At 37.8% G+C, this 25,735-nt stretch overlaps 1 protein-coding gene across 1 annotated transcript in view; it reads right to left on the reverse strand.

Moving 5' to 3' along the window:
• Nucleotides 1-1,725: 1,725 nt before the first annotated feature.
• EIF4E3 (eukaryotic translation initiation factor 4E family member 3) overlaps nucleotides 1,726-25,735 on the reverse strand; it is a 29,590-nt gene continuing 5,580 nt past the window's right edge. The window contains exons 2-7 of the mRNA XM_054034908.1: nucleotides 15,952-16,024; nucleotides 11,652-11,746; nucleotides 9,482-9,542; nucleotides 7,518-7,584; nucleotides 4,047-4,202; nucleotides 1,726-3,093 (exon numbers count right to left, since the gene is read on the reverse strand). Of these exons, the coding sequence (XP_053890883.1) occupies nucleotides 3,047-3,093; nucleotides 4,047-4,202; nucleotides 7,518-7,584; nucleotides 9,482-9,542; nucleotides 11,652-11,746; nucleotides 15,952-16,024 (499 nt within the window). The 3' untranslated portion in view covers nucleotides 1,726-3,046. The remainder of the gene's footprint in view (nucleotides 3,094-4,046; nucleotides 4,203-7,517; nucleotides 7,585-9,481; nucleotides 9,543-11,651; nucleotides 11,747-15,951; nucleotides 16,025-25,735) is intronic.

Consider the following 25,735-nt stretch of genomic DNA (forward strand, 5'->3'; position numbering starts at 1 on the left):
AGGTTGTTCAGCTCCTGGATTTCTCTTCAGTTGGAGGCTGTAGCGGTAGCCTCGTACTCAGATGGTAAGAACAGAATGAACAATTAGTCATCATCTCCTGACAACAGCAGCAATTCCTTTGCTTTTTTTTTTTTTTCTTTCCTCCTTTTCGGGAATATTTATAGAAGAGCTCTGATGCTATTAATACTTAGCTGATCTACTATCCGAACTGGCAATTAGTTTTACTAGGAATTTGTTCGTGGTCTATTTTGAGATTCTTTTGAATAGTCTGGGGTTATTTTACATCAGTGCACTGTTCGTTTAATCACGTTCAATGAAGCAGATCTCTAGGTACAATAAGACATTACAGAAAAATACTTATGGCACTTACAGAGAGTGTCCACTTTCCTGAACAGTACTGTAACATACTTCAGAAAACATCAGCTAGATCAGTCTGAACTGACTCAAATTCTGTAAGCTCGCTTGACTCAGCCCTGGTCTACGCTACAGAGTTAGGTTGACATAAGGCAGCTTACGTCGACTGAATTATGGCAGTGTACACACTACAGCCTTGCTCCCGCCGATGTAAGTGCCCTACTACACCGACGTAACTCCACCTCCACGAGAGGCGTAGGGCTTCTGTTGGCGTAGTTAGGATTCAAAGTGTGTGGAGACACTGCATTACTTACATTGGATGGCGGCGATCATTCTGGTCAATCTCATGGCTCCATGGTGGAGCCATGAAATTGACAAGAAAGCGGGGCTGTCACTCGGGTGGGGGGTGGTTCCGGCTACACCCTGACTGCCCCCGGGTTCCCTGTCGCCAGCCATGCTGCCCCTGTCCCACTCCTCGCTCGGAGCCCAGCTTCCGTCCAAGTCCCAGATCCCCACTCCCAGCTCAACTGCTGCTCGGAGGCTCCCTACTCGGATCCCCGGCTGCTGCCCAGAGGATCTCCACTCCCTGCAGAGAGCCCAGGTGCTGCCTGGAGGCTCCTGGCTCCCCACTGTCTCTTCTTTAAAGCTACTGTGTTATCAAGAAAGCTTAGAAATAATTTGAACAGCTTCTTTAGTTTGAAGTCTATTGTAAGTTAAATATTGAATTTTAAAATTTCTGAAACAAATTTAAAGATTTCGGACAGATATGGGGTAACCAAGAGAGGATATGCTCCTAATTCAACTTAATGGAAGGAAATCCTTGCAATTTGTAACTAGATTTTAGAATAGCACAGGTGTTAAAGCTCATTTAGACAAACAACAGTAACTAGTACCTGTCATATTCGGAGACACTGAAACAATGCGAACGGTAAAATATCAAGTCATTAAGATGAACATATAGTCTCTCTGCTTTTATTTCAGAACATCAAACTACATGCAAAGTTTAATACGACATATAAAGAAATAAAAGTCTTTCAAAATAAAAAAAAAAATCCTAAATAAAATTTACTACTGAAAATATACAAGAGACAGTTCTGATAAAGATTAATCAAACATGCCCTTTCTTTATACTTTAACAAAAAAAAATATATTTGAATTTTTAAAAATAAATATTTCGATGTATGTTCAGGATTAGATGTATAGTTTCTTGGAGATGAATTTTCATCCAAACATATCTAGTTTAAGAAAGTAGTTCTAGTAACACAATCTTAGAAAGCAATTATTGAAGCGAGTCATTTGATTTTAGAAAAAAATTGTTTAATTAATAATCCTCATTAACTGCACAATTATAATTCATAAATACAGATGAAGTTGTAAAAAAATTCAAAGGGAATTTTTATTTATAAATGTAATTAATTCCAATGGTTGCTTCTTAATATACTAAAGATGTGGAAATCAGTGCAATCTGAACAATTTCCAAACAAACACACCAATCCAGTAATACTCAGTGGAGTATACGTTCATTTCTACTTTGTAGCTTCCTTTAGTAAAAAGAACTAACTCAATAAATCTTTGGTATTATAATAAAACATACTGAAACCTCCAATAATTAATATAGACAAAAACACACTTGGCGTTAAACATTGTAAATATTCACATTCATGCTCTAAAATGTTAATCAACTTCATTTTTCTAAATTAAAAACAACCTCACTTAAGGTGCCACCATAGCTTGAAACTAAATACAGTGGGGGTTATCTGTTTGCACTGAAGCCAACAGGAGTTTTGGTACTGACCTTTATGGGTGCAGGTAGAGGCCAAATATGATCAAAGCATGGTAACAAAAGGATCTATTTAGTAAAATGTGTTAGAATTGACTTGTGAAACTTTTTTTTTAGTGAGTGCACTGAAAAACTTCATAAGAAAGCATACAAAACTATTTCAATATCATCTCCTCTAAAATACGAGGTGAAGGGTTTCCTATTGAAAGATCTCTCATTCTAGGCTGAATGTGTTGTTTTGAGATAGCTTAAATTGAACACTGGTTAACAACAACTCACAGAATTTAAGACAGTCCCAATACAAATGTGTTCTTTGTTTGCAGGATCTCATTCAGTGATTATTATTTATTTTTACAGTGTGTGCTATTATCAGTGCAAGACCACATGACTTGATATTAGAATAACGCAGTGCAATTTCTCTCTCTCGGGACAAAGACAGTGAGTAAATCTTAACATGATAGGAATGTTTCAAAACAGATATTGAAAACACATGTTTGACCAAGCCAGGATTCCTCTATGTACAGCAAATCTAGAAAAAGCAGCATATCATGTTTGTGCATATTTGCATTTTACTAAGTACAGTACGACTACTTCAAAAGAAAGGAAAGTCTACTAAATGTAACAAAACAGAAATACAAATACAGTCTGAATGAAAGAAAAACAAGTGGCCAAATATTTTTTTTCCAACAAGGAAACTAAACTGAGAATGTACAAAGCCAAAAAAGGAAGGAGCACCATGTTTAGTAATCAAGGCAACCATTTTCCTCATTTTGACTAATAATGGCCCAATTTGAAAGCATTAGAAACAAACTGAAAATGACCAGCAGATGTGGTGCTTCTGCCCATCCATCTCCCTGCTTAGACCACTTCACAAACTCAGACTACAAAGTATGAGTTTTTTACAGGGTGCAGTTAATGTCTTCTACGTCCACCTTCAAAAGCATGATGCTCTCTGTGAGCTAAGGGGGGGAAAAGGAAAAACTCAAGTTTTACATTGACTATATGAACAAGTACTAAATAAAAAGATGCTAAGGGATGGAGATTTGGGGACTGAGGTATATTTTAATGGATAAAAAGTATTCCTACTGTTGCTTTTACTGTTAGTAAGAAATAGTCTTTTTTTCAATTAAGGCATTAAGCTTTTTGTTACAACTGCCTATACACTTAAGGCATAATGCAAGATCTAACATGACTGTACTTACGGGCCTGACCCTGCAACCCTTACTCATATGGATGTGAGTGCTATATCAGGTCCTAAGTAAATTTCAGTTTTTTTGTGCTGCAGCTTGATCCAAAACTCCCATTGACTTCTATGGGCTTTGGCTCAGACCCCTGGAGAGATTCCCCCCATTCTCTTCTCCTTCCCAGTCCAGCACCATGAATTAGCAAAATAGCACTCTGACTTCAACAAAGGCAAGAATTTCACCCAGAGTCCTTACCTGTTCAAATTAAGATGAGAACAACAAGAGAAGACAATAATAAGGGTGAGTGATAAGGGAGGACAAGAGAAAAAACAACCATTTTACTAGTGTGTTTATATAGAGCTTAGCAGAATTCCCCATCCTGACTATAGTTGCTACAACAATACCAATAAATATATTAATTAACAATAACTCATAATCTTGAGGGTTATGTGGCATTTTTTTATTATTTCATTCGCAGACAAAAAAAAAAAACATTCTAAATCTTAACTATGAAAGTCATCCTCACTATTTTGTCCAGAGGAAAAAAAAGGTCCAATAGTTAGAAAGTACAAATCCTCATGCACCAAGCGATACTAAATTTCGGAATGTTAAAAATTCAGTCAGTCACTTAACAAGGTTATCCTATAGCATACATCTCCTCTATGATCACTTTCTCTAACAAAACCTGGAAATCCTGCTATGAGGAAATAAATTGACAAGATACTTACGCTTATAAAACACTGCTTTAAAGGAGGTGTGTGGCAGAAGTTCATAGATCTTTTCTAAAACTGTTGCTTCACTTGCCAAAGATGCATTCACATTCCAAACTTGAACAACATCTTCACGGTCACGAACACTGACACTAACCCCTATTACTTCGTCATCTGTACAGAGGAAGAAGTGTTGAAAAAAATCATCAGTTTTTCAAAAAGGGAGAAGAGTCTATACTGGCTAGTTATGCTATGGTGGAACATTTTTTACAAAAAAAATCAAACATGAAATGAAGAAATGAAAAAGAGCAGTCTAGAATGATCATAATGGTCCCTTCTGGACTTAGAGTCTATGAGAATGAAGGGAATACCGATGTAGAAACCATATGTATGCTTACTTGTAGCAGTTATTGTAAATAGTACCTCACAGTGAAATGGTGCAGCTCATAAACAATCTATAGCTATGGCTTTAATTCTGTGTTGCAGTAATATAAGGAACTTATGCTGAGGGACTAAAAAATCTGTCACCACGATGTGGGAAGCTTTATTTTTCAAAGTGTGATGGAGACTGAGACCGTAAAGTTTCCAGAATGTAAGCTTCAATAGGGCTGCCACACAGTTTTCCCAAGCAGCAGCAGAATGAAATTAACAAGTCTATGGTCAGTTTCACACAGCTACTACCAGTATTCAGAACTCTGTTCTCTACTGCTGAATTAGTGAGATTGGGACAGAATTCTGCACAGAGAATTACGTGTAAATGGCATACATGCTTTTTCACTTCCTGATGTCAGCTTAACTATGCATAAGACTGAACAGACACAGATTTAAAAAAGTTTCTTACTGTGGAAGGATGTGGGTCACCTTTATTCTGTTTCCTATAATGCTGAAAGTTGTGCAAGCAGCCAGAGAAGTATATTATCTGTGATACTAGCTCAACAAACCCTTGCTGGAAAAAATCCAAGACAACAACCAAGCCAAACACACACAAAAAAGAGAGGCAAATACTACTTTTCTGCTCTACTGTACTGATCAGGCTGGAGAGAAATTCCCTGTTTGAAAGGTCTTTTTTGAACTGCATTATGGAGTTAAGAAACCAAGTTCTTTTCTACTGAACGATAAATCAGAAATGGAACTACTTCAAAATGTAATATTCAAGGCATGAAATAAACATATGTCTAACCAGATGTTTGTGTTTAGGACATATAAATGTAGTTATAAACATATCTTTTTATCACTCCTTGATCAAACAGAAAAGTTAGCTTAGTAACAATTTTTGAGCATTTATTTCCTAGCTCAATAGACTGACAAGTTAGCCAAGCATTTGCCTTCTCCAGTAACTATGGACAATTCCTGTAACTCAGCCTTATACTCTAAAACAGACCAGACCTCTACCAGTGTTTGATGACTGGAATATGTAAAATGTGATTATATGTCTTAGGCAAGATTACGCTCATAACCCCTCTGCAGTCCATTCCCAAATAAACCATGCAACCTCAAGTATATTTTTAGGTACTAGATTTAGTTTGAAAATATGGTCATTAAATTATTGCATCTGAACAATATCATTTATTGAGTGAATTTAGTGGTTCCACTTAACAGGTAGCATATTTCAAGTACAAATTTTGTGTAAAATTAACACTAACAAGTAGTTTGATTCAAGTGATATCAAATGAGAAAAAGGGTGGTCCACTGATTAGGGTGCTAACCTAGCACTCAGGAGAGCCCACTTCATTCCCAGCTCTGCCACAGAATTCCTTTGTGACCCTGGGCAAATCATTTAACCTCTCTGTGCCTCCATTCCTTATCTGTTAAATGGGAAAACAGTACTTCTTTACCCCACAAAGGTGTTGCAAGGATAAATACATTAAAGATTGTGGGGCATACAGATACTACTGTAATGTGGGCCATAAAAGTGCCTAGGATGGATTCTCAGCAGTAATGATACAAAGCACCCCATAACAAGCAAATGGATGCCTGCTGAGACTTCCAGAATCCTGGCACCATGGCATTAGTATTAAACTATTAGAACACCTGCTGATACACAGATGTTTAAAACCTAGAACATTTGCCAGTCCCCAAAGGATTCAAGCTGGGCCATTGGAGGCAGGCGAGAAAAATAATATAGAGCAGAGGTTCTCAACTGTGTGTGTGTGTGTGTGGGGGGGGGCATTGCAGCCTCCTCAAGCTCCAGTGGTACCCCACGGGACAGAAGTCCCGAACCCTCAGCCCCATGCCACCCCCACTGTGGCTGAAGCCCAGAGCCTGTTGGGCCCTGGAATTTTTATAGCATATTGGGGACAGGCGGGGGTGGGGTGGGGAAGGAGGGGACAGGCTCAGAAAGAAAAACATTAAGAACCCCGATCTAGAACTAACTCTGTCCCACATAGCTAGCCAGGAAACCTTGTCTGTCCTTTTTTGACCTGTGTTCATGACAGGGAGAATAGGCATGCCTATACAGTAAGTCCTCACTTAACGTTGTAGTTAATGTTCCTGAAAAATGCGACTGATGTCATTCAAGCGAAATGATGTTAAGAAAATCCAATTTCCCCATAAGAATTAATGTAAATGAGGGGGTTAGGTTCCAGGGAAATTTTTTTCACCAGACAAAAGTTATATAGTTTTTTTTATACATATATACACACACATTTTATATATATATATATATATACACATATACACACACACACACACACAGTATAAGTTTTAAATAAACAATTTAATACTGGTATACAGTGATGATCATTGTGAAGCTTGGTTGAGGTGGAGGAGTCAGAGGGTGGGATATTTCCAGGGAATGCCTTACTGCTAAATGATGAACTAGCAATTGGGTGAGCCCTCAAGGGTTAACTCTCACACACTACTGTATAAGGCGGCAGGAAAGGAGGAAGGGCAGACAGAGACACACTGTGTGTGTGTGATGTTCCCCTTTAAGTATGAAGAGTGGGGTCAGAAATACACTGCCTTATTAATTAAATCAGCAAACTGAGACCGGAATGCAGCTGCCTGGAAGCTCCCTCTGTCGTGTGTCCCCCCTGCTCTATGGAAGATGGGGTAAGCGGGGTGCAGGAGAGGGGGAAGGGGGACACCCTGACATTAGCCCTCCTCTTCCTTCCCCCCCACTCACAGCAAGCAGGAGCCTCGGGGAGCAGCTCCAAGCAGAGGGCAGGAGCAGCACATGGCAGTAGAGGGAGGGACAGCTGCAATTGCTAGCCTGCTGGGCAGCTGCTGCACAAGGTACTTAGGGGAGGCTGCCAAACGACGTTAGAAGGGAGCATTGCACAACTTTAAACGAGCATGTTCCCTAACTGATCAGCAACGTAACAATGTTAACCGGGACGACTTTAAGTGAGGAGTTACTGTATGCTGTGCCAAAAGTTTTAAGTGTTGGATGTTTTAATATTTTGAACAAGAACCTACTGCTTGGGACAGGGGCTTAAAATAAATCTAAAGAAATAAAAAGAAAGCACTGTAAGAAAATGATCTCTTTACCTGCTGCAGAGCAATCTGTAAACTGTTCCCCAATAGTTGCCAGCAATAACTCTTTCCAAACTGCAGACTAACAGGAAAAAAATCAGTTATTATTCTAGGTTACTGATCTTTCAGTGTACGTGTTAGGTTTGCTTGCTCAGTCTTGAGTGCAGTTTCTGAGGCTGTGTGTTACAAGTGCATCTTATGTTATATTATTCTTTCTTTCCACACTTATAATAAGTAGCATAATGTGACATTCTTCTATTAAATGTTTAAATAAATTTACCTTCTCTAAATTTGTGTCTGGGACTCAAACTAAATAGATTAATTAATGTAAAGTACAAACGTAGATTTCTCTCAAGTATTTCTCCTGCTTATGCAAGATAAAAGACCATTAAACTGCATTTGTGAACACTTGTTTCTATCAAAAATAAGTACTATTCATTTTAAGAAAAGAACTAATCTGTACTAGAAAAATTGATGAATTTATATTTAAATCTCATGTCCTGATTTTCTTTTGACTATGAAAAAAGTTTTTCAACAAATTCAAATGCTAACTAGAGAATTATAATAATAATGAAAAAAGTCTACCTATTACACAGTTGTCTTTGACTATGTTAGACAGATGATACTGTTATTCCTTTTTGACATTTGTTACTATCTAAGCCAAAAGAGCATTCAAAACTTGGAACCCAGTTGCTGATAAATCATATACAACTCCGGGCTAATAAATTCAATAATATGCTCCAAGGTGTGTGCTTACAGGGAAATCATCAGATTTCTGGAGCATATGGCAACATCTATCTTTGTCTTTACAGCCATAATGACTTTTGCATATGCTGCTTTTAAGCAAACCATGGCCTCGCTATTATTTCAATTTAGTTTGTGCTTTTTAGTACTATTAAAAATGGGAAGAAATTAAAACACAATAAAGTTAAAACCACAAAGCACAAACACAATGAGCCAAGAAAACTTTCACTTTGTTTCTGAACATTTTATCCACCTTTGAAGATGCAAAGAATTAGCATAAAACATTTCATTGGTTCATTATCAGCCAATACAAGGTACTGTATCAATCTACAGTAAGGAAAGATAAATTGGAGGTCATGCAACACGAAGCAGTCTGAAGATGTCAATCTGACAATCTTTGACATGATGTATTTTTTCTGTCAATGGAGCGATTCATATATGTAACCTGCAAACTCTCATTACCAGCACAGAGCATAAGCCACCAGGCATAAACTCACTACTGTGAGTTGTCCTATGGTCTCGTGCATAGGAAGCATTTCATTCAGTAAAAAATGTTCGCAGGATCAGGCTTATGAGAATAAAAAGCACATTAGTTGGTGTGTTGAAAAACTGATATTATTATGCAGTACCTTTTAGTACTTATGGCAGTGAAGAACATGACTGGCTAGAGATAGGCACAGTGTGATCCTCACTATTTAGGCCCAACTCCTAAAACACATAGGTAGAGGAGTATTGTTATGCACAAGTAGTTCTACTGGGGCTACTCACATGCGTCAGTTTTGCAGGACTGGGCAATCCTTGCTGCTCCAGCTATAATTAACTATTAACTTTCAATCATAATGACAATTGTTAAATTTTATCTTGTGTATCGGTAAGTGAATAAATCTAGTCTTGAGATGGAAGCTAAAAATTGCCAAATAGTATGTCTGCCAAACGGAGATGCTATATGAAACCTCTAACTATAGCTTTTATTTAATTAATAAAATATTGTCAAATATTGTTATAAGCAAAAAATCAAGTACTGAATTATCTACACTAACAAATTTTCTCACCTTCTTAACATAAAAGGTATTAGACTTTATAATGGTGTACTGGCATCACTCAACACAGTTCAACAAACAAACTAAGAACTCCACAAAAGGAATTTTTATAAAGAAAATTGTCATCATTTTATATATGGAGACTAAGCTGAAACCCTGATTAGTCATTTCCAGATAGAAATTGACATTACATACCGTACTTTCTTTAGGGACCTTCATTTTCCATATACCTCCTTTGGCATTGCTTTCCTCTTCCCTGGTTGTGAGAAATATGGCAAAGAAAACAAACCATTCAAATCCACTTGTAGATAAAGAGTACATACAGTGTGCTTTTCACAGTATGATACAAATTTAATCTTATTTATGGGGTTAATTTTTCCAGGACAATCCCATTTGAAATTTGAGCACTAATTCCAGGTAACAAGGCTTGTGCTAGGAATTCTGATAACAGAGAGAAATCATTCATTGTTCATGTGAAGCACACCTGTTGACATCCACTCCTTCTCCTATGTTGTGTCTGTTAGGAAATGAGTCTATTTTCCCTGGTCACAGGGCACTTTTGAAATGGCTGCAAATTCTTAGAGAGCACATGACCACAAAACATGTCATGGTTTATTGTGGTAACCTCATCCTTCGGCAGTTCATTTCTTCTCAGGTTCTTGCTAGTGAACACAGGAACTTATACATATTTCAGTTAAGTTCTGTGATCACTGGAAATTAACTGTCCTTCAAAAAAAAAATAATCAAGTGATCTGGAGTTAGGGCTGACAACACTTTTAAACCATGCTTCATAATGCTACAGTTATTAGTTACAGCCTTTTCCAATTCATTCTGTTGCAACTAATTTATAAATTTGAATTAGTGTTTTCAGTCACAGCTCCACAAAAGAAAAAGTCTAAGAACCAGTTTAACAGGTGTACACTAATATGTTCAATGTACAATGTCTGAACTGCTGAAAATTGTTTGCAGCCTCTAAAGATTCCCCAGCCAAAATGAGCTTCCATCAATGGGGGTGAGTTCTGAGGGAAGGCTTGCAAAGGACATAAATCAAGGAAAGCACATTTTTAAACACCAATAAAAATAGATTGATATTTATAAAAACATGTCCATAATTAACCAAAAACCACACTTTAAACCCTAACTAATCTGAGGATCTCAACAAGACCTTTCTTTCCTGTGCAATAATTTATTAATACTTATTAAGACGACAGTGACTTAGTGGTTAGATCAACATTGCACATTCCTTTCCTTAAATACAGTACACTGAATTTCTTTGACAGAGGGAGTTTTGAAATAGACCTGCATCATCTTCAGAGGTCTCTGAACTGCACCCACCTCAAAATCACTGACCAAATCAAAACTAAAAATAGAGAAGAACAAAAACAGAAAGTTCTCTTGCTTATCCTTTGACATTGTCAGTGAAGATATCAAGACTGGTGTACACATATCACAGTGTCGACATTTACTTAAAACCAATTTAACCTACACTGTTCAGTAGTAATATCTTTTAAAAGGAGTTCTTGTGCTTACTCACTAGTCACTTGAATCTACAGTAGTTTGTCAAAATTCAGTGAACCGTTTTATGGTCTATTGTTAATATGTAAAGAATTGTAATTCGATCACAAGCCAAACTAATAAAAAAACGTGCAAATAAGCAGCAAGCCTACGCAGCAGGTTCCTAATCCATCTAACTAAAAAGTGCACGAACTATATAAATGGGAAGAGAAATTAAACTCAGTTTATAAAGAAAAAATTGATGGTTTATAGTTTTGAGTTTCCATTCTACGAACAATAAGCTATCAAATTGGAATGAGCTGCAACGTAGTGTTACAAAACTTGATAGTCAACCTTCTCTGATCTAAGCCTATAGGAACGTGTGTGTATGTCTTTAGGTATGTGTATGTTTGTGCATAGATGGAGCATACTTGGCACAGTGAATATTACCAACGAATATTAGTCCCTTGTATTAATGTCCCCCCATTTTGTGTGGAGAGAAAAGAAAAATCAGTAAATTAAAAATAATTCAAATACAGCTTTTTCTTAGAACACTTGACTTTAAACAGGATGTATGTTTAATTCAGGATTTATTATTTACATGTATAATCAAATATGGACAATTAATTTGTAGCCCATATTTCCACATGCTAATTTTCAATAAATGCTTGATTTAAGATAATTAGCTTTTAAACTGAACAAGATCTTTAGTGACATATGAAAGTCACTTTTGAATCCCAAGTCAAGCTGATTAATGGCAGTACAGTACAGACATGCAACTCTCTGATCCCTCCTTCCACTCATTATTTATTATTTCTACAATGACAGAAGTGTCCCTAGCCCCAGGAGCTTACAGTGATAAGATACTTACCAAAGTGGCCGTCTCTCTCCCCGCATTAAATGGTAACTGCATCTCAGAGGTAAATTTGTCACAGCAGGGATATTATTATAGACACTCCAGAAAATCTTAAAAAGGGAAAAAAGGTTCTAGTATCATTCACGTCTGACAGTGAACTCTATACAGATTTACTTGCTTTGCTTATACTTCATAAAATTATCAAGATTCTCTCTCATAGAAAACTATAATTTACCCTTGTTATGTATTTAAGCTCTTTAAAGTTCAAGCTCTTGTCAGAATTTCACTTTCAGCTTTTTGTTAAAGAGAACATAATTCAGAAGTGGTAATATTTTAATTACAAGCCACTAAAACTAGGACAAGTTGTGTCCTATTCGGAAGCCACTGTTGCTTAGCAAATGCATGTTTCTATGAGAGGTGAAGGTGGAGAGAAGGGAAACAACTGGTCTGTAATGAAGTTCCCAAAGTGCAGAATACTCCACACTCAGTGTCCTCATACGTGAATTTGGAATAGAAGTAGCAGCTCTTAAATCTAATATTTTAACGGTGGCTATGTCTACACTACCGCAGTAAGTCGACCTACGCTACGCAACTCCAGCTACGTAGCTACGTGAATAACATAGCTGCAGTTGACGTACCTTAGGTCAAGCTACTGTGGGGTCTACACCGTGGGAGGTCGACGGGAGAAACTCTCCCGTCGACTTACTCTTCTCGTCAGGAGTAGAATACAGGGTCGACTGGAGAGCGATCTGCTGTCGATTTGGTGGGTCTTCACTAGACCCGCTAAATCGACGGACAGTGGATCAATCTCAGAGCATCGATCCCGGATGTAGTGTAGACCAGCCCCTAGTAGCATGCTGTATGTGCTGAAGAGATCTGTGCTGTATCACAGCCTCCAACCGACACCTTTTTACCCTAACAACACAGCCTTTGATACTAAAGCATAATGACTGTGAGAAAGTATATTAAATATTATCTAAATCTGAGTTACAATGGAACATATATCCAAAGTGTTTGAGTAAAACTTCCTTAACATGCTTTTTAAAAAGAGATAAACACTTATTCTGTCTATTTACTAAACTAGTCCAATACCATAAAACAGTAATCCTCTAGCTCTTCTGTCTAGAGATTTAGATCACACTGCTTGTCATGGTATCGTGCATCACAAGATTACATTATAGCTCTTGTGAGCATCATGCCTAGTTGGTGATCCACTTATTTTGTCTGAGATCAGGCAGAAAGAGTACTGCCTATGACAAAATAGGATATACCATGGCAATGCAAGATTGGGGATTTCTGAACAGACCAAGTAGCAAGGGAACCATCAGACTCTACTTCTCAGCTGCAGGTAAGAGAGGAAGCCACCATCGAGGGGATGGGGTGGGAAAAGAGCAGGGTTAATCCCATTTAGCCCCCCAGAAGTGGTAGTGGGGATTGGAGGAGAACAAAGATCCCTCCTTCCCAGAAGACAGGTAAAGGAGAAGCAACAAAGATGTTAAGTCATTATGTTGCATCATAATCATGCATTAGTGCAACTTTACAAAACAAACTTTGCAACATTATAATATGATTCTGTGGCTCTCTGCAATTCCATCTGAGAGCTACTTTGTTATCCAGCTGTTAAAAGTTGAGTACAACTACGTAAAGCCATGAGAACTGACAATGGAAAAGTCTGACAGAAAACAGAACTGGGTGAGTTTGATTGATTGATTTCTGTGCCCTGCTTTCACCAATCTAGTAGTAAGCAATAATCTGCCGAAATTGAAAGAATAAGGGACACCTTTGTGTCTACAGGTTTTGGCTCACACCTATAATGTTCTTGAACGTGTACAGGCTACTATGTTCTGTACCAACTACCTTTGATGAGATAGCAAATTCTAAAGAGTACAGCGAAAGTCACTGAACATTTCTGTTGTTTTCCACAGGGCAGTCATATCAGATATATGACAGTACATACTGAGGCTAAACCTATCAATAGACCAGTTATAGGCCAAGCTGTTGGCCTCCAATAATTCATCTAGTGGAAACAGCCTTATTAGGGGACCTGAAGGAATTCTCTAAAACTTCAACAACCTGATGGGAGGAAACCAATGTAGCTCTTCAATACAGTAAGGTCCAGTTTAGTTAATTGGGTCTGGATTAAGAGTGGAAAAAGCAATAAGAAGAGATGCTATGTACACCAAACTCTGGGCTTAAGCAGTGCTCTCTTCAGTTGTCAAAGCGACAACCATTTCAGCCACTTTAGACAGGGGTGTACTTTTGCTGTTAAACTTAATTCCCTGGGGAGAAATCGCTACAGAAATCACCTGAATGATGTGCATATTCTCCTTCGTAGATAGGGCAACAGACACCTCCAACAGAGGTCTGCAAAGCACAACCACGAGCTATCCAATTGCAGCCTGTTTGCCAGAGCTCTGACCAATGCCCTCATTTTCTGAAAATTTCTAAAGCTAAGAGTGAACAGAGGAAAAGTGTGGCTGGGAAGGGACAACTGATACAAGGCATTAACTAAACAGTACAAATGTCAAAGCAGTTTTATTTCAAAACTAGCCACCAAGACAGTGTCCCTTTAAAGACAGGGTTTTAGCTTCATTTCCAAATTTCCTGGCTTTTGTCACACAGCCCTTGTAAAGCCCCCTCTCCTTGACACTCACCAGGCTGCGATGTATGGGTCCCCACCACACTGGGCCCAGATATTCTTAAGCTTCCCTTGGTCTGAGAAGGCTGCAGCACTCTCTCTCTCTCTCCCCGAGGCTCCTGCTTGCTGTGTGGGGGGGGTGGGAGGAAGAGGAGGGCTAATGTCAGGGTGTCCCCCTTCCCCCTCTCCTGCACCCCGCTTTCCCCTCTCTGGCATACTTCCTGGGCACAGGCTCTTGGTCTTCTACCCCGTCACAGAAATTGACCCTTTTGGTCCAGCTGGCCTAGGCCTGTAGGACCAGTGCTAACACTGCTCCCCCTTACCCTACTGGATGTCCCAATACATGATAGTAGAAGCAAACAGACACACACGCTTTGCCAAGGGTTCAAAAGCCAATCCCTCTTCAGGTAGCAAGAATATACAGATTTAGACAAAACAATAAAATACTCCTCTCTCTGAACTCAGCTGTCAGTGCCCAGCCTCCCTTACTGCCTGCCAAAAAAAGACTGATGAGACCCTTTCTTTTATAACTTCCTGTCCCTTATGTCAGGTGACCCTCTTGTCAGCCTTGTTATGTGATAAAGTCTCCCCACTAGATGGTCCTTTGTTTCATTACTACCCCCTGAAGTTCAGACCTGAAAGAGAAAAAAAACCTCATTTGCCCTGAGCGGCATCCACCTATTCATCCAAGGCACTCCATATGAATGGGCAATCATCAAAGTTTAGCAACCCTCCATTGTTAGTCTTGTGCCAGGTGCAAGAACTTCTCCTGACACCTCCTGTGGGTTTTAGCTCTACAAGGAGGTAAAAGACAGCAGAAAAGGTGAACAAGGTCCATATTCAAAGGGGAGTTTGCAGTCTGACACAGATACACAGAGTCTCCAGTATCAACCAGAAGTCATAAGCTGTACATAGATCCCCCAAATTGCCACAACAGAGTTTTAGCCTCATATCAGAATATTCTGGGTTTTGGTGAATTAAAGCCAGACTTTTAACATTATGTAAGACAAACCGAACAACAGATATTTCATGCCTGCTCCACATTCCTAATAAGATTGTTTCCATTCAGAATACAGAGTGCAAGTGTTACCCACTGACTTTTTGCAGATACAAAGTTATATGACAGGTAAAAGGGAAAACACGGAATGATATTATGTAGAATCTCTCATCTGCTGCAAGTGGTCCAGATACAGAAAAAAGCCTTAACATAACAAATCAGTTCACAAGAAAAAAAGTCACAAACAGAGTACTCAAAGGGAAGACTTCTGTGTACTATATCTTCCGTTGCTCATATAATAATTTATTACACTGGAGAATAGCTGGAGAAAAGGCAGACAAATACTTAAAGTAAATCAAGTTTCATGATCCAATTTAGAGGCACAGCCTGAGGCTCTGAAATCTTCTAGAAAGACAGAGTATCTGGCAAAGCAAGTGTATTACCCTGCAACTCACCCCTTTATGATCCCTCAAAACCACCCAGGAATCAAACACACTACCAATGAAATTCTAGGGAAGCCTAAGGAATAGCATATACTATCAATTGATACTTAGATTTTGTACCTCAGAGAGGTGAAAGCATGAGAATTACTCATCTGGCACATGGCTGTCAATATAACCTCACAACTTGAATGTTATTTCTCGCGTGTAGCAATTTCTGTAGTTCTATTTTAATCTTACCTGTACTGTCTGTACTGTATAGATCTTCTTGAGATTTGATGCACATTCAGCTGCTGTGGTACCTGGAAGTGACCTAAAAAAAAGTTTATGTTAATAAAATACTTTATCCAAAAAATGATTACATGATTGTCTTAGCAAATGACTGAAACTTTTAGAAACATATCGAAGTCATACAATCAACTCCAATCACTATAAAAATTACTATAAAAGTTTTAAAAAGTAAAGGCTGAGCGTTCTTATGTTTAGTTTAATTTGAGAGTTGTCTGGATATTTTAAAAATATTTATGTTCTAATTAAAATGTACATTAAATATTTAAAACAAAGATACATCTGCTTGTTCTAAAAAGGCACCCACCCACTTTAATTATGCAAGTCCACTGGTCTGTAATTATAGGATTGTTCACATTTGCTAGATTACTGGTGTGGATTTTGAGAAAGCGAAAGAGTAGTTTAGTGGGTTTCTATTTGTTTGTAATCAAAAGGAGTCCTCGGAAATAAGAAAAAATCCAGATCAAATTTTGAACCACGGGTACTGAGAGTGTCATTTTAAATCAAATTTCAGGGTTAATGTTTCTAAATTTCAACTTGATTTACATCTGATTTATCTTTGAATACTTTAAAATATTTTAATGTCCTACTTTAATGTTCTCTTAAGGAGTTTTAGCTGTATTAACTATGCAGTTCAAAGTAATAATTATCATTTTTTTAAAAAAAGGAATCACCTTTAATTTACATACACCCCCCACTAGATGGCAACAGACTACAAACTCTCACAACTAATCTAGTACCTGAAATTTCAAAAACAAAACAAAACAAAAACCACACCAGATTTAAAAAAAAAAAAAAAAGCAGCTGATTTTTTACCAACTCTTAGCTGTAATTTCTCTTATGGAAAACAAAAGCACTTTTAGTCAGATGTCACATTTTAAAAATGTCACTGATTACACAGAGATCAAGCAGGTAGATCCAGCACACAGGGCCACCTCTTTGGCTGCAAAGCCAGCAGTTAAAATTGCAGAGACTTTACACAGGGTCTTGCAGCATTATGCTTAATTATTTTGAAAATACGCTGACATTCCACCAAAACCTTGATACTTAAATTCTCCTCCCCACTGTGCACAACCAAATGATGAAAGATAAAACAAACATACGTAGAGAAAAGTGAAGAGAAACTAATGATACAGAAAGTCTCCCTGCAAAAAACAGGCAGAGTTTACATTAACAAGAAGAATACAGTACATATGCACCGATGCAAGTATAAACCCTAACGGGTCAGCTCTCGTCTAGTTTTTCTTCTTGTGATCCATGCAATGCAATGCATTCAGTCTATGTCTACGCTGAGAATTTCAGATAATTCTCCCACAATTGACCTAATGCTGACACAGCTCCAGCATCAACAACAGCTGGAGTGGCAGCACAGACCACACGCTAGCATTTTCACCCCCCGAGTTGTCTAGCCCTTGATGACATGGGGGTGAAACACCTTAGCTCTGTATATGTTGTTTTCATCATTGCTATCACAGATACGGTTGCATTGTTGATAGCAGCTGCAGTAGTAAAGATACTATCTTCATCTAGTGAAGCCACAGGGCAAGGTCCTCAGCTGATACAAGTCAGTGTTGCCTCACTGAAGTAATAGAACTATGTTGATTTACACCAGATGAGGAGCTGAACTAACTCCTCTCAGCTTCTCCAAGCAACTTCCGTACTATTTTCATAGCCTTAAGATTTTATAAGGTGAAATGCATGCAAACTCAGATGCAAAAGACTGCAGAAGCTTGAAACAAACAAGTAATCAGGAATACAGGAGACAGTGAACAGAGTAGTCAACTGGCATGGCGTTGGAGACTGTGGACCTGTACTGGAAGGATCAATTACAACAGTGCAAATTCAGCACTAATAGTTTTTGCGTACATTAGTACCACAACAATGCACAGTGACCTAATGCAGGATACAAGAGTGGTGTATCTTGCAGGCTGAGCCTGAACAAGTAAATATTGTAGCTATTATTTCTGTGCAGCTCCGACAGTAGCAACAGCGTAAAACTCTCAAACAAATATCACTGAATGGCAGGTGTGTATTTTCTGATATTACTACTGCTGGTGGAGCTGCACAAATGCTGTGCAAAACTGCAAACAACTGTGTGCGCGGACAATACACGTTACGAGCATGACAGGTGCATGCAATGGCAAAATCCTCTAATGGACAGAAGGCAGAGAAGACAGCACATTACTCTGTCTGGGCGTTTGTCTATCTTGCCTCCCAAATCCTGAAATGCTTTGTCTTGTTCTTTGATCTGGACAGCTCAAATTGGTCTCTCTCTTAAAACCAATGAGCGCTGTCAAAATTCTTATTTCTTTCTTCTTACTGGCAGTAATACATTTTACATTATTTGTGTCTTTAATCACCATTGGGTTAAAATGGTAACTTCATGTAAGTCATATTGAGAAAGCAATAAGGAGAAAAGAAAGATTGTATTTTGTCTGTTTGTGGAAAACATGCTGAAGATACAGCTACAAAGCTGAATGTTTTTTTAAGAACGCAAAAGATAGCTTAGAACAATTATTTATTTTTTTCTTCAATGCAGAGCAGACAGCAACATATGTTAACTATTTATCTGTTGATGGCAATGGCATAGACATTGCATGGTGCTGATTGACCCAATGAGAAAACGGTGTTTAAATAGATGTTAGAACAGTTACACTGGTGTCACATTGTTTCTAAAGTAGTCATGGGTTCAGTACAATGTAGATTATTTTTAATGGGAGTGTGTTTTATAATACACTATGAAAATTTTACTGAAAGTGACATTCTGTCAGCAGATCTGCTAAATTAAAAAGAAATATTTGTCCCCTGAATGAATTATTACAGTGACTAATGAAGATTTTCTTCACATACACACACCACAACTTACTTTTCGAGTATTGTAAGTCCAGGGAACCTGGTCTTAATTGAGCAACAAAAATCATTTTCATGACAGAAAGATTTTTCTAATAAATGGAGAGCAGGCTGACAGTCAATATATTTGGCAATACACAGAAGTAGTCTCTGAGGCCAGAAGATTGCTTAATAAGGGTAGTAGTCCTTGCACAACTTTTACTGCATTCACACAACTCTTTACTAATCAGTGTAAAATACTGGGGCTATCATTTGGAACAACGGTATTTTGTCTCTTCTCACATCTTAGAGTCTCTAACATTTTGTGCTTCTTATATTGTAATTCCATAGTCAAAAGACATGGGTGGATTGTTTTGTTTTTACATGCATCAGATAATGGTCTGAAACATTAGTTTTGACATGCTTTCCTTTTGCCCGTTTCCTAACTTCACAGTCATACATGGACATAATTTTGCCTAACTATATATTGCATCATCATCCCCACCTACGTTCACTGATGTTGCCATTGGAGTGCTGTGATAAGACGAAAACCTATTCCCATGAAAGGTAAATAAACATTATGAAACTGTAAACTTCAGAAGCCAGCAGGGTGTCAGCAGTGGATATTTATCACATTTTTATGCCACTTCAAAAATCTCTTGGGGAATAAAGAACAGAGTACTCCACTTTGGGGCCATAAAATCATTCATTTTGATAGCTACAAATCACATGTTCCAGAGAAACAACATTACAAACTGGTAGAGAATAACAACCAACCACCACATTACTCATTTTAAGGTTTAGGTGAAAGACTATTCACTGATTATTTTTAGCAACTTGACTGACAAGTACTACAGGTGCTGTGTGGACAAGCCTGCATAGCATATTTCAGCATTACGCCCAACTCTAGCAAATGACATCAATCTTCTGTCATGAGCACTAACACAAACGAAAGAACAGAATAATATCTGAGCTGCAAAGAAAATATTAACATTTAAAGAAAAGTGATCACCATAACTATATTAAAATGGCCCAGTAATCTTGGTTGAGTTGCTATCTAACTCACTTTAAAATAATTTTCAAGGTCCTTAAGAATACTCCTCTGTACTTCCACATTGTTTATTTGTGAAAAATTTGCTTTTCTACAAAAAAGCATTATTGGACTAGTGAGAAAGAAACTGTTGAAAGCCCTAAAATGCAAGCAATGGTTAATTTGGAAGTTTTAGCTTTGAACTACTTGCCACACTAAATGGAATTACACATTTGTTTATGGGACAGAAAAGAGTAGCCCAAGCCACAACTTGGAGATGAAGAAAAAGTATTCAAAATACAGTCAACAGCCAGAAGAATGGAGAAATGTCTAACCTTGCTGCAAAATGTACAGAAAACACTGACAGAATTTGGGGTGCCTTTTATAGTTTTTCAATACCTGGAAGTGCAAGAGGTCAGTCTAGATTATCAGAATGGTTCCTCCCGGGCCTTAAATCTATGAAACTATTAACTTTTGTTGTAGAATGCACAGGAAAAAAGTTTAGATTATTTATAAATTGGCACAAACAATTATGAAAAAAACAAACAAAACTTAGGAAACTCCTTTTTCTGTATTCTTCCAACAAATGATGCAACATCCAATTATACTGATTCACAAATTCTCAGATTATAAAGCCAGAAGAGACCAGTGGATCTAGTCTGACTTTCTGCAAATGAACTAATGGAGTCTACATACAGAAATAGCAGCCCTAAGGAGCTAACGATGATAAATTAATAGCTATTAACTATCCAATCACAATAGACTGTTTCTCTATTCAATTTTAAAATTTCCCTCATGGAATCCTTCAATTTTTGCTTCATGTTTGTTCTCACACAAGTTAATATAAAATTATCTAGCCCTTTAGTTACCTTTCTTGTGCCTTCTCTTGATAAGGCCCTTATGCCAGAGAAGTTTAAATAGCTTTTCTTCTCTGTGAAAACACAGAGGAACAGCTGGTCTAACCGTAAAGTTATCAAGACTGTTCCTGTAACACTGATGTCTTTTGATTTACTTAAGGCTATCATCAAGTATGAAAAAGAGGAGGCCATTTCCCTGAATTCATATGATAAATGTGGCCCTTAGTATATTTTTCCAGATAACATCAGAGACAGAAAAGTTTTGCATCAGCTGACAAATTCTAATTTTAAAATGTACCCTTGACTTTCTTTGAGGTTGCTACAGTAGGCTCAAATCACTGCTCCCAATCATCTCCAGACTCCCTAGGGCTGTGTAATGGATGGTCAGAGCCCTGGTAGTCAGGTCAGTCAACAATGTAACAGATTTATGATGAATACCTCTAATATATCTATGTTATAAACTGGACAAATTGCACTGGATAGTGAAGATGTGAGGTTCTAGTCAGAGGCAGTGTGAGCCTCTATTGGTGTTCCAACAGTAGGGAAGCTGTCATAATTCAAGATTCAACATATAAGCCTCCTCGCTGTCCATTCAGGTAGACTCAGTACATTTTATTCTGACCAAAAGGTTCTTAGACACCACAGAGATGATTACAAGATAGATTAAGTTATGCTAGTTATAAAAGGCTTTCTTTAGAATCATAGAAATGTAGGACAGGAAGGGACCTTGATAGTCATCTAGTCCCCTACCCTACACTGAGCCAGAACTAAGTATTATCTAGACCACAGATACTCAGACTTGTGAGCTGCAAGTGACTCTTTAATGTGTCTTTGCAGCACATGATATTAACCAATCTAAGTTATTAACCAATCAGGATGCTTTTACTCTGTTATTAACCAATTGTAGTTGATAAAATAATAATACATGGTCAGTCATGTTGCTATGAGATATATAATAAACTAAATATTTCCACGTCATACTGTTTAAATATGAATAGTACTATAGTAAATGAAACAATGAATTCTCACTACTGTGGCTCTTTTGGGTAAGGCTGATCGCTAACTTGGCTCCTGAACCACTGAGGTCTGAGTCTGACTGATCTAGACCATTCCTGACGGGTGTTTGTCTAACCTGTTCTTAAAAACCTCCAAGGATGGAGATTACACAACCTCCCTAGGTAATTTGTTCCAATGCTTAACTACCCTGACAGTTAGGAAGTTTTTTCCTGATGTCTAACCTAAATCTTCCTTACTGCAATTTAAGCCCATTACTTTTTGTCCTGTCCTCAGTAGCTAAGGAGAAGAATGTATCACCCTCCTCCTTATAACAACCTTTTTTGTACTTGAAAATTGTTATCATATTCCCCTCCTCCCCTCAGTATTCTCTTCTCCAGACTAAACAAACCCAATTTTAAAAATCTTTCCTCATAGGTCATGATTCCTAGATCTTTAATTGTTTTTGTTGCTCTCCTCTGGGAACTAATTTGTCTACATCTTTCCTGAAGTAGGATGCTCAGAACTGGACACAATACTCCATTTGAGACCGTAACAGTGCTGAGTAGAAGAATTAATTCCTGTGTCTTGCACACAACTCTGCTGCTAATACATCCCTAAAGGATGTTTGCTCTTTTTTTGCCACAGTACTACATTGTTGACGTATATATAGTTTGTGATCCCCTACAGCCCCCAGTGCATCAACAGCCACTTTCCGAAGCATATGGCAAGAGGGCTCATCACGCTTATTTACCACCAAAAAGCTGGTGGGTTTTGTGCATATGGTTCTAAGCATCAGTGTATTTTATATAAGACGTTGATGCACTGAGATATATCCTTGTGCTCTCTATTGTCCAGTTTATGCACCAACTTATTATAATACATGTGCATCAGTATTTATTGTGTTTTAGTTTAGTACTGCAGCGAATATCAATTTTAAAAAATGTTTATGTGGGTGATTTTGCTTGTTATCACAACTATATTGCTGTTCAATAGGGGGTTGGCAACCGATTGCCCATTGTTAATCTCCCCTAAATCTTTGATGCAAGACTAAAATACAGGACAGCTTTCCAGCTCTTTCCGTCCAATCATCTTCACATTTTCAAAACAGGTAAAGCAAAAGTGCCATTCACCTTTCTGTGAAGGCCAGAAATTAATCTTTATAGCTCTTCATTGCTAAATTCTACGTATTAAGGAACAACATGATTTTTAAGCACCGAATTACAGAAGTTGAAGGATAAGACTAATATTAGGCCATTTAGACCATCTACCTGGCAATGAAGGATTTATCCTAATTTTAATAATAGATGCAGACAAAAGCAGATATTGACAACAAAATGCCTTGAAAAATGTTTGTGATGGCAAAACGGTGCCTTTCATTTGCTCCTCTCTTACGGAAGTAGTTACAACATCCCTTGCCACACTCCTATCGGTTAGGATCCTGTTTTATTCCCTTATAAGGTGGAATATACAAAAAGTCTCTCTCATACTTATGTGAAAAAAAAAATGTACTATCAACAATTTTATCATTAATAAAAAGTCAGTAACTAAAATATTTACTTAGCCAATAAGACACCAATAATTTAAATACAGGATGTTTCATGCTTTTTGTTTTTGGGTCTGGTTATTATCTTATTTCACTTCTTTATATAAGTGATATTTTCTTTTAGAATTCTATGAACAATCTACTGATAAAATAGCATTACTCTGCTAGATGCCAAAAATCATGGACTGAACAAAGACACTGGATTTATGGCTTATTACAACAACCTGTATTCCCCTCTTTTTGTCCTATGACTGCAGAGGTGTTAACATGCCACTCTACCTTGAATGGTCCCTTACAATATAAGCTAAGCACTTATGCTAAACAATCTGTTCCACCTTGCATTTTGCTCTGAGGCTGGGTGTTCCTTTCCCAAATACTGCATGGTCATCAGGATCTTAGCAGGGGGGAAATTAATGCAATAAGAAATAAAGGAGTTGCCAGACCACATTGGACCAGCGGTCCACCTATCCTCATATGCTGTTTTTGACAGTAAGCAGTACAGTTGCTCGGGACAAAAGTGTAAGAAACCTGGCACTTTAAATAACTTGCCCAAACATGAAGGTTTTTTTCTTACCCTGAGCAGTTAGTGGTTCCTTATTATGCCTGAGACATTAGGATTTATATCCCATTTTTTATTTTCTAATGCTACTCAGGACGTTCTCACTATCAATGTCTAACACTGAATTGCAGCTCAGACATTTATCTGCAAGAATTAAGGGTCAGATTTTTGGACGTGCTCAGCACCGACATAACTCGGCTCCCACTGACATCAATGGGAGTTTTACCACTGGTTTCAATGGGAGGAGAGTCAGACCAAAGTTGAGAACTTCTACAAATTTCACCCTAAATATTTAGCTGCAAATATTTTTGGTCTAGTAAAGCAAAATATTTACTTCCAAAATGTACACTCAGAGGCACCCACTAGCAACCAGCCAAATCTGGTAATCCAGCCTGAATATAGACAAAGAATGACTTCAAACCACTAAGACTGTCACGATGCACTTGCTAAGCTGAACATTTTTATATTACTAATGTTTTTCATTGCAAGCCACCTGTTCATGATCCTAGATAGCTGATATAGATGCCTACACAACTAAAGGTTTGCTGCAGGAGAAGCTATTAAAAGGTCTAAATTGTTTCAAATAGGTTATATCCACAATTGGATAATTTCAAAATGGTCACTAAAATACACAGATTTAATTGATTGGTGGAAATATTTAAAACTATATTTTAAACTTCTTTATTTGTACTTACAAAGCTCATAACAATGCTAAAGGGAAAAGGGAAATCTAAATTTTTGACAGGATAAGTGCTGTATATAAAAGTTTTCACTTCCCTGGAGTGGATTAACAACATTGCACTAAATTTGTCAATGTTTAGTCACAGGAAACTACATCAACTGATATTTTTTTCTTTTTTTAAAACAAAGAGGTTTGCGGTTTTTTTGTTACAGTAGTATTAATCTATGCTTACAACGTAAGTAATTTAGCTTAAAAGCACTGCTTTAACAGTCATGCAGGAACAGAATCAGGTCATGATCCTACCATCTAACCTACATAGCAGACCCGTGCACCCATGTGGAGTCCCACTGAAGTAACTGGAGCTCTGGAGAAGTTACCTACAGATCAGATTGCTGGATCCAGCTGTAGTCTTTTCCTAGCACATCTTGAAAACTAGCAGCTAGTGCTACAGTACTAGCATATTCTTTTAGTTATTCATTAGAAAGGTTTTTACTCAGTGTAGCATTAACCATAAATTGTTGTACATTGGTCATATTATAGTCTGGGTTCAAGTTTTCTGGGGCTTATTAACTGCTATAAAATTTGCTCAATACTGACATATGAAATTGATATACATGTGTAAATGGGTATATATATTAGTTTCAGTTGTAGCTTTGTTTTTTATACAAAGATGATCTGCAGATCTAAATTCCAACATCGAATGAAACAATTGTTCTGAATGCCTCAAGCCACCTTAGTATGGGGGACATCCATGCTCCTTACTTACTATTTTCTTTTCTTTTTCTGCAAGACCCAAATTCTGACGAACTGTCGAATTCTCATTTAACACAATAACCCAGACATCACACGCACCAGGAAACTGCTAACTGCCTAACGAGAGTCTTCATTTTTAAAGCACTGTTTTTAAAAGGCTTATACCCTATGGGATATGATCATTTTTGAAAACTTGCAAGACTGCAGAGTATTGTAAAAACCACAAGGCTTGCCTTTCACTCAGAGGCCCAGGATCCTGAAAGCTGATTCATGTGGGCAGAACCCTACACCTGTGCAGAGCCTGGGCCCCATGTGGGCATAAGGGTGCATTAGTACGGATCAGTTTGCTGAGTTGGAGTGACAGGCATCTGTAAGACCCAATGGAGGTCCATGGGCAATACAATGTCACCAATGCGGTCCATGCTGCAGCATTACAACAAACAACAAAAGCAGGTAGACTACAATAGGTGCAGACTAGTGGCCCTGC

Source organism: Malaclemys terrapin, chromosome 7 (assembly GCF_027887155.1).
Source record: "Malaclemys terrapin pileata isolate rMalTer1 chromosome 7, rMalTer1.hap1, whole genome shotgun sequence".
Lineage (NCBI taxonomy): Eukaryota > Metazoa > Chordata > Testudines > Emydidae > Malaclemys > Malaclemys terrapin.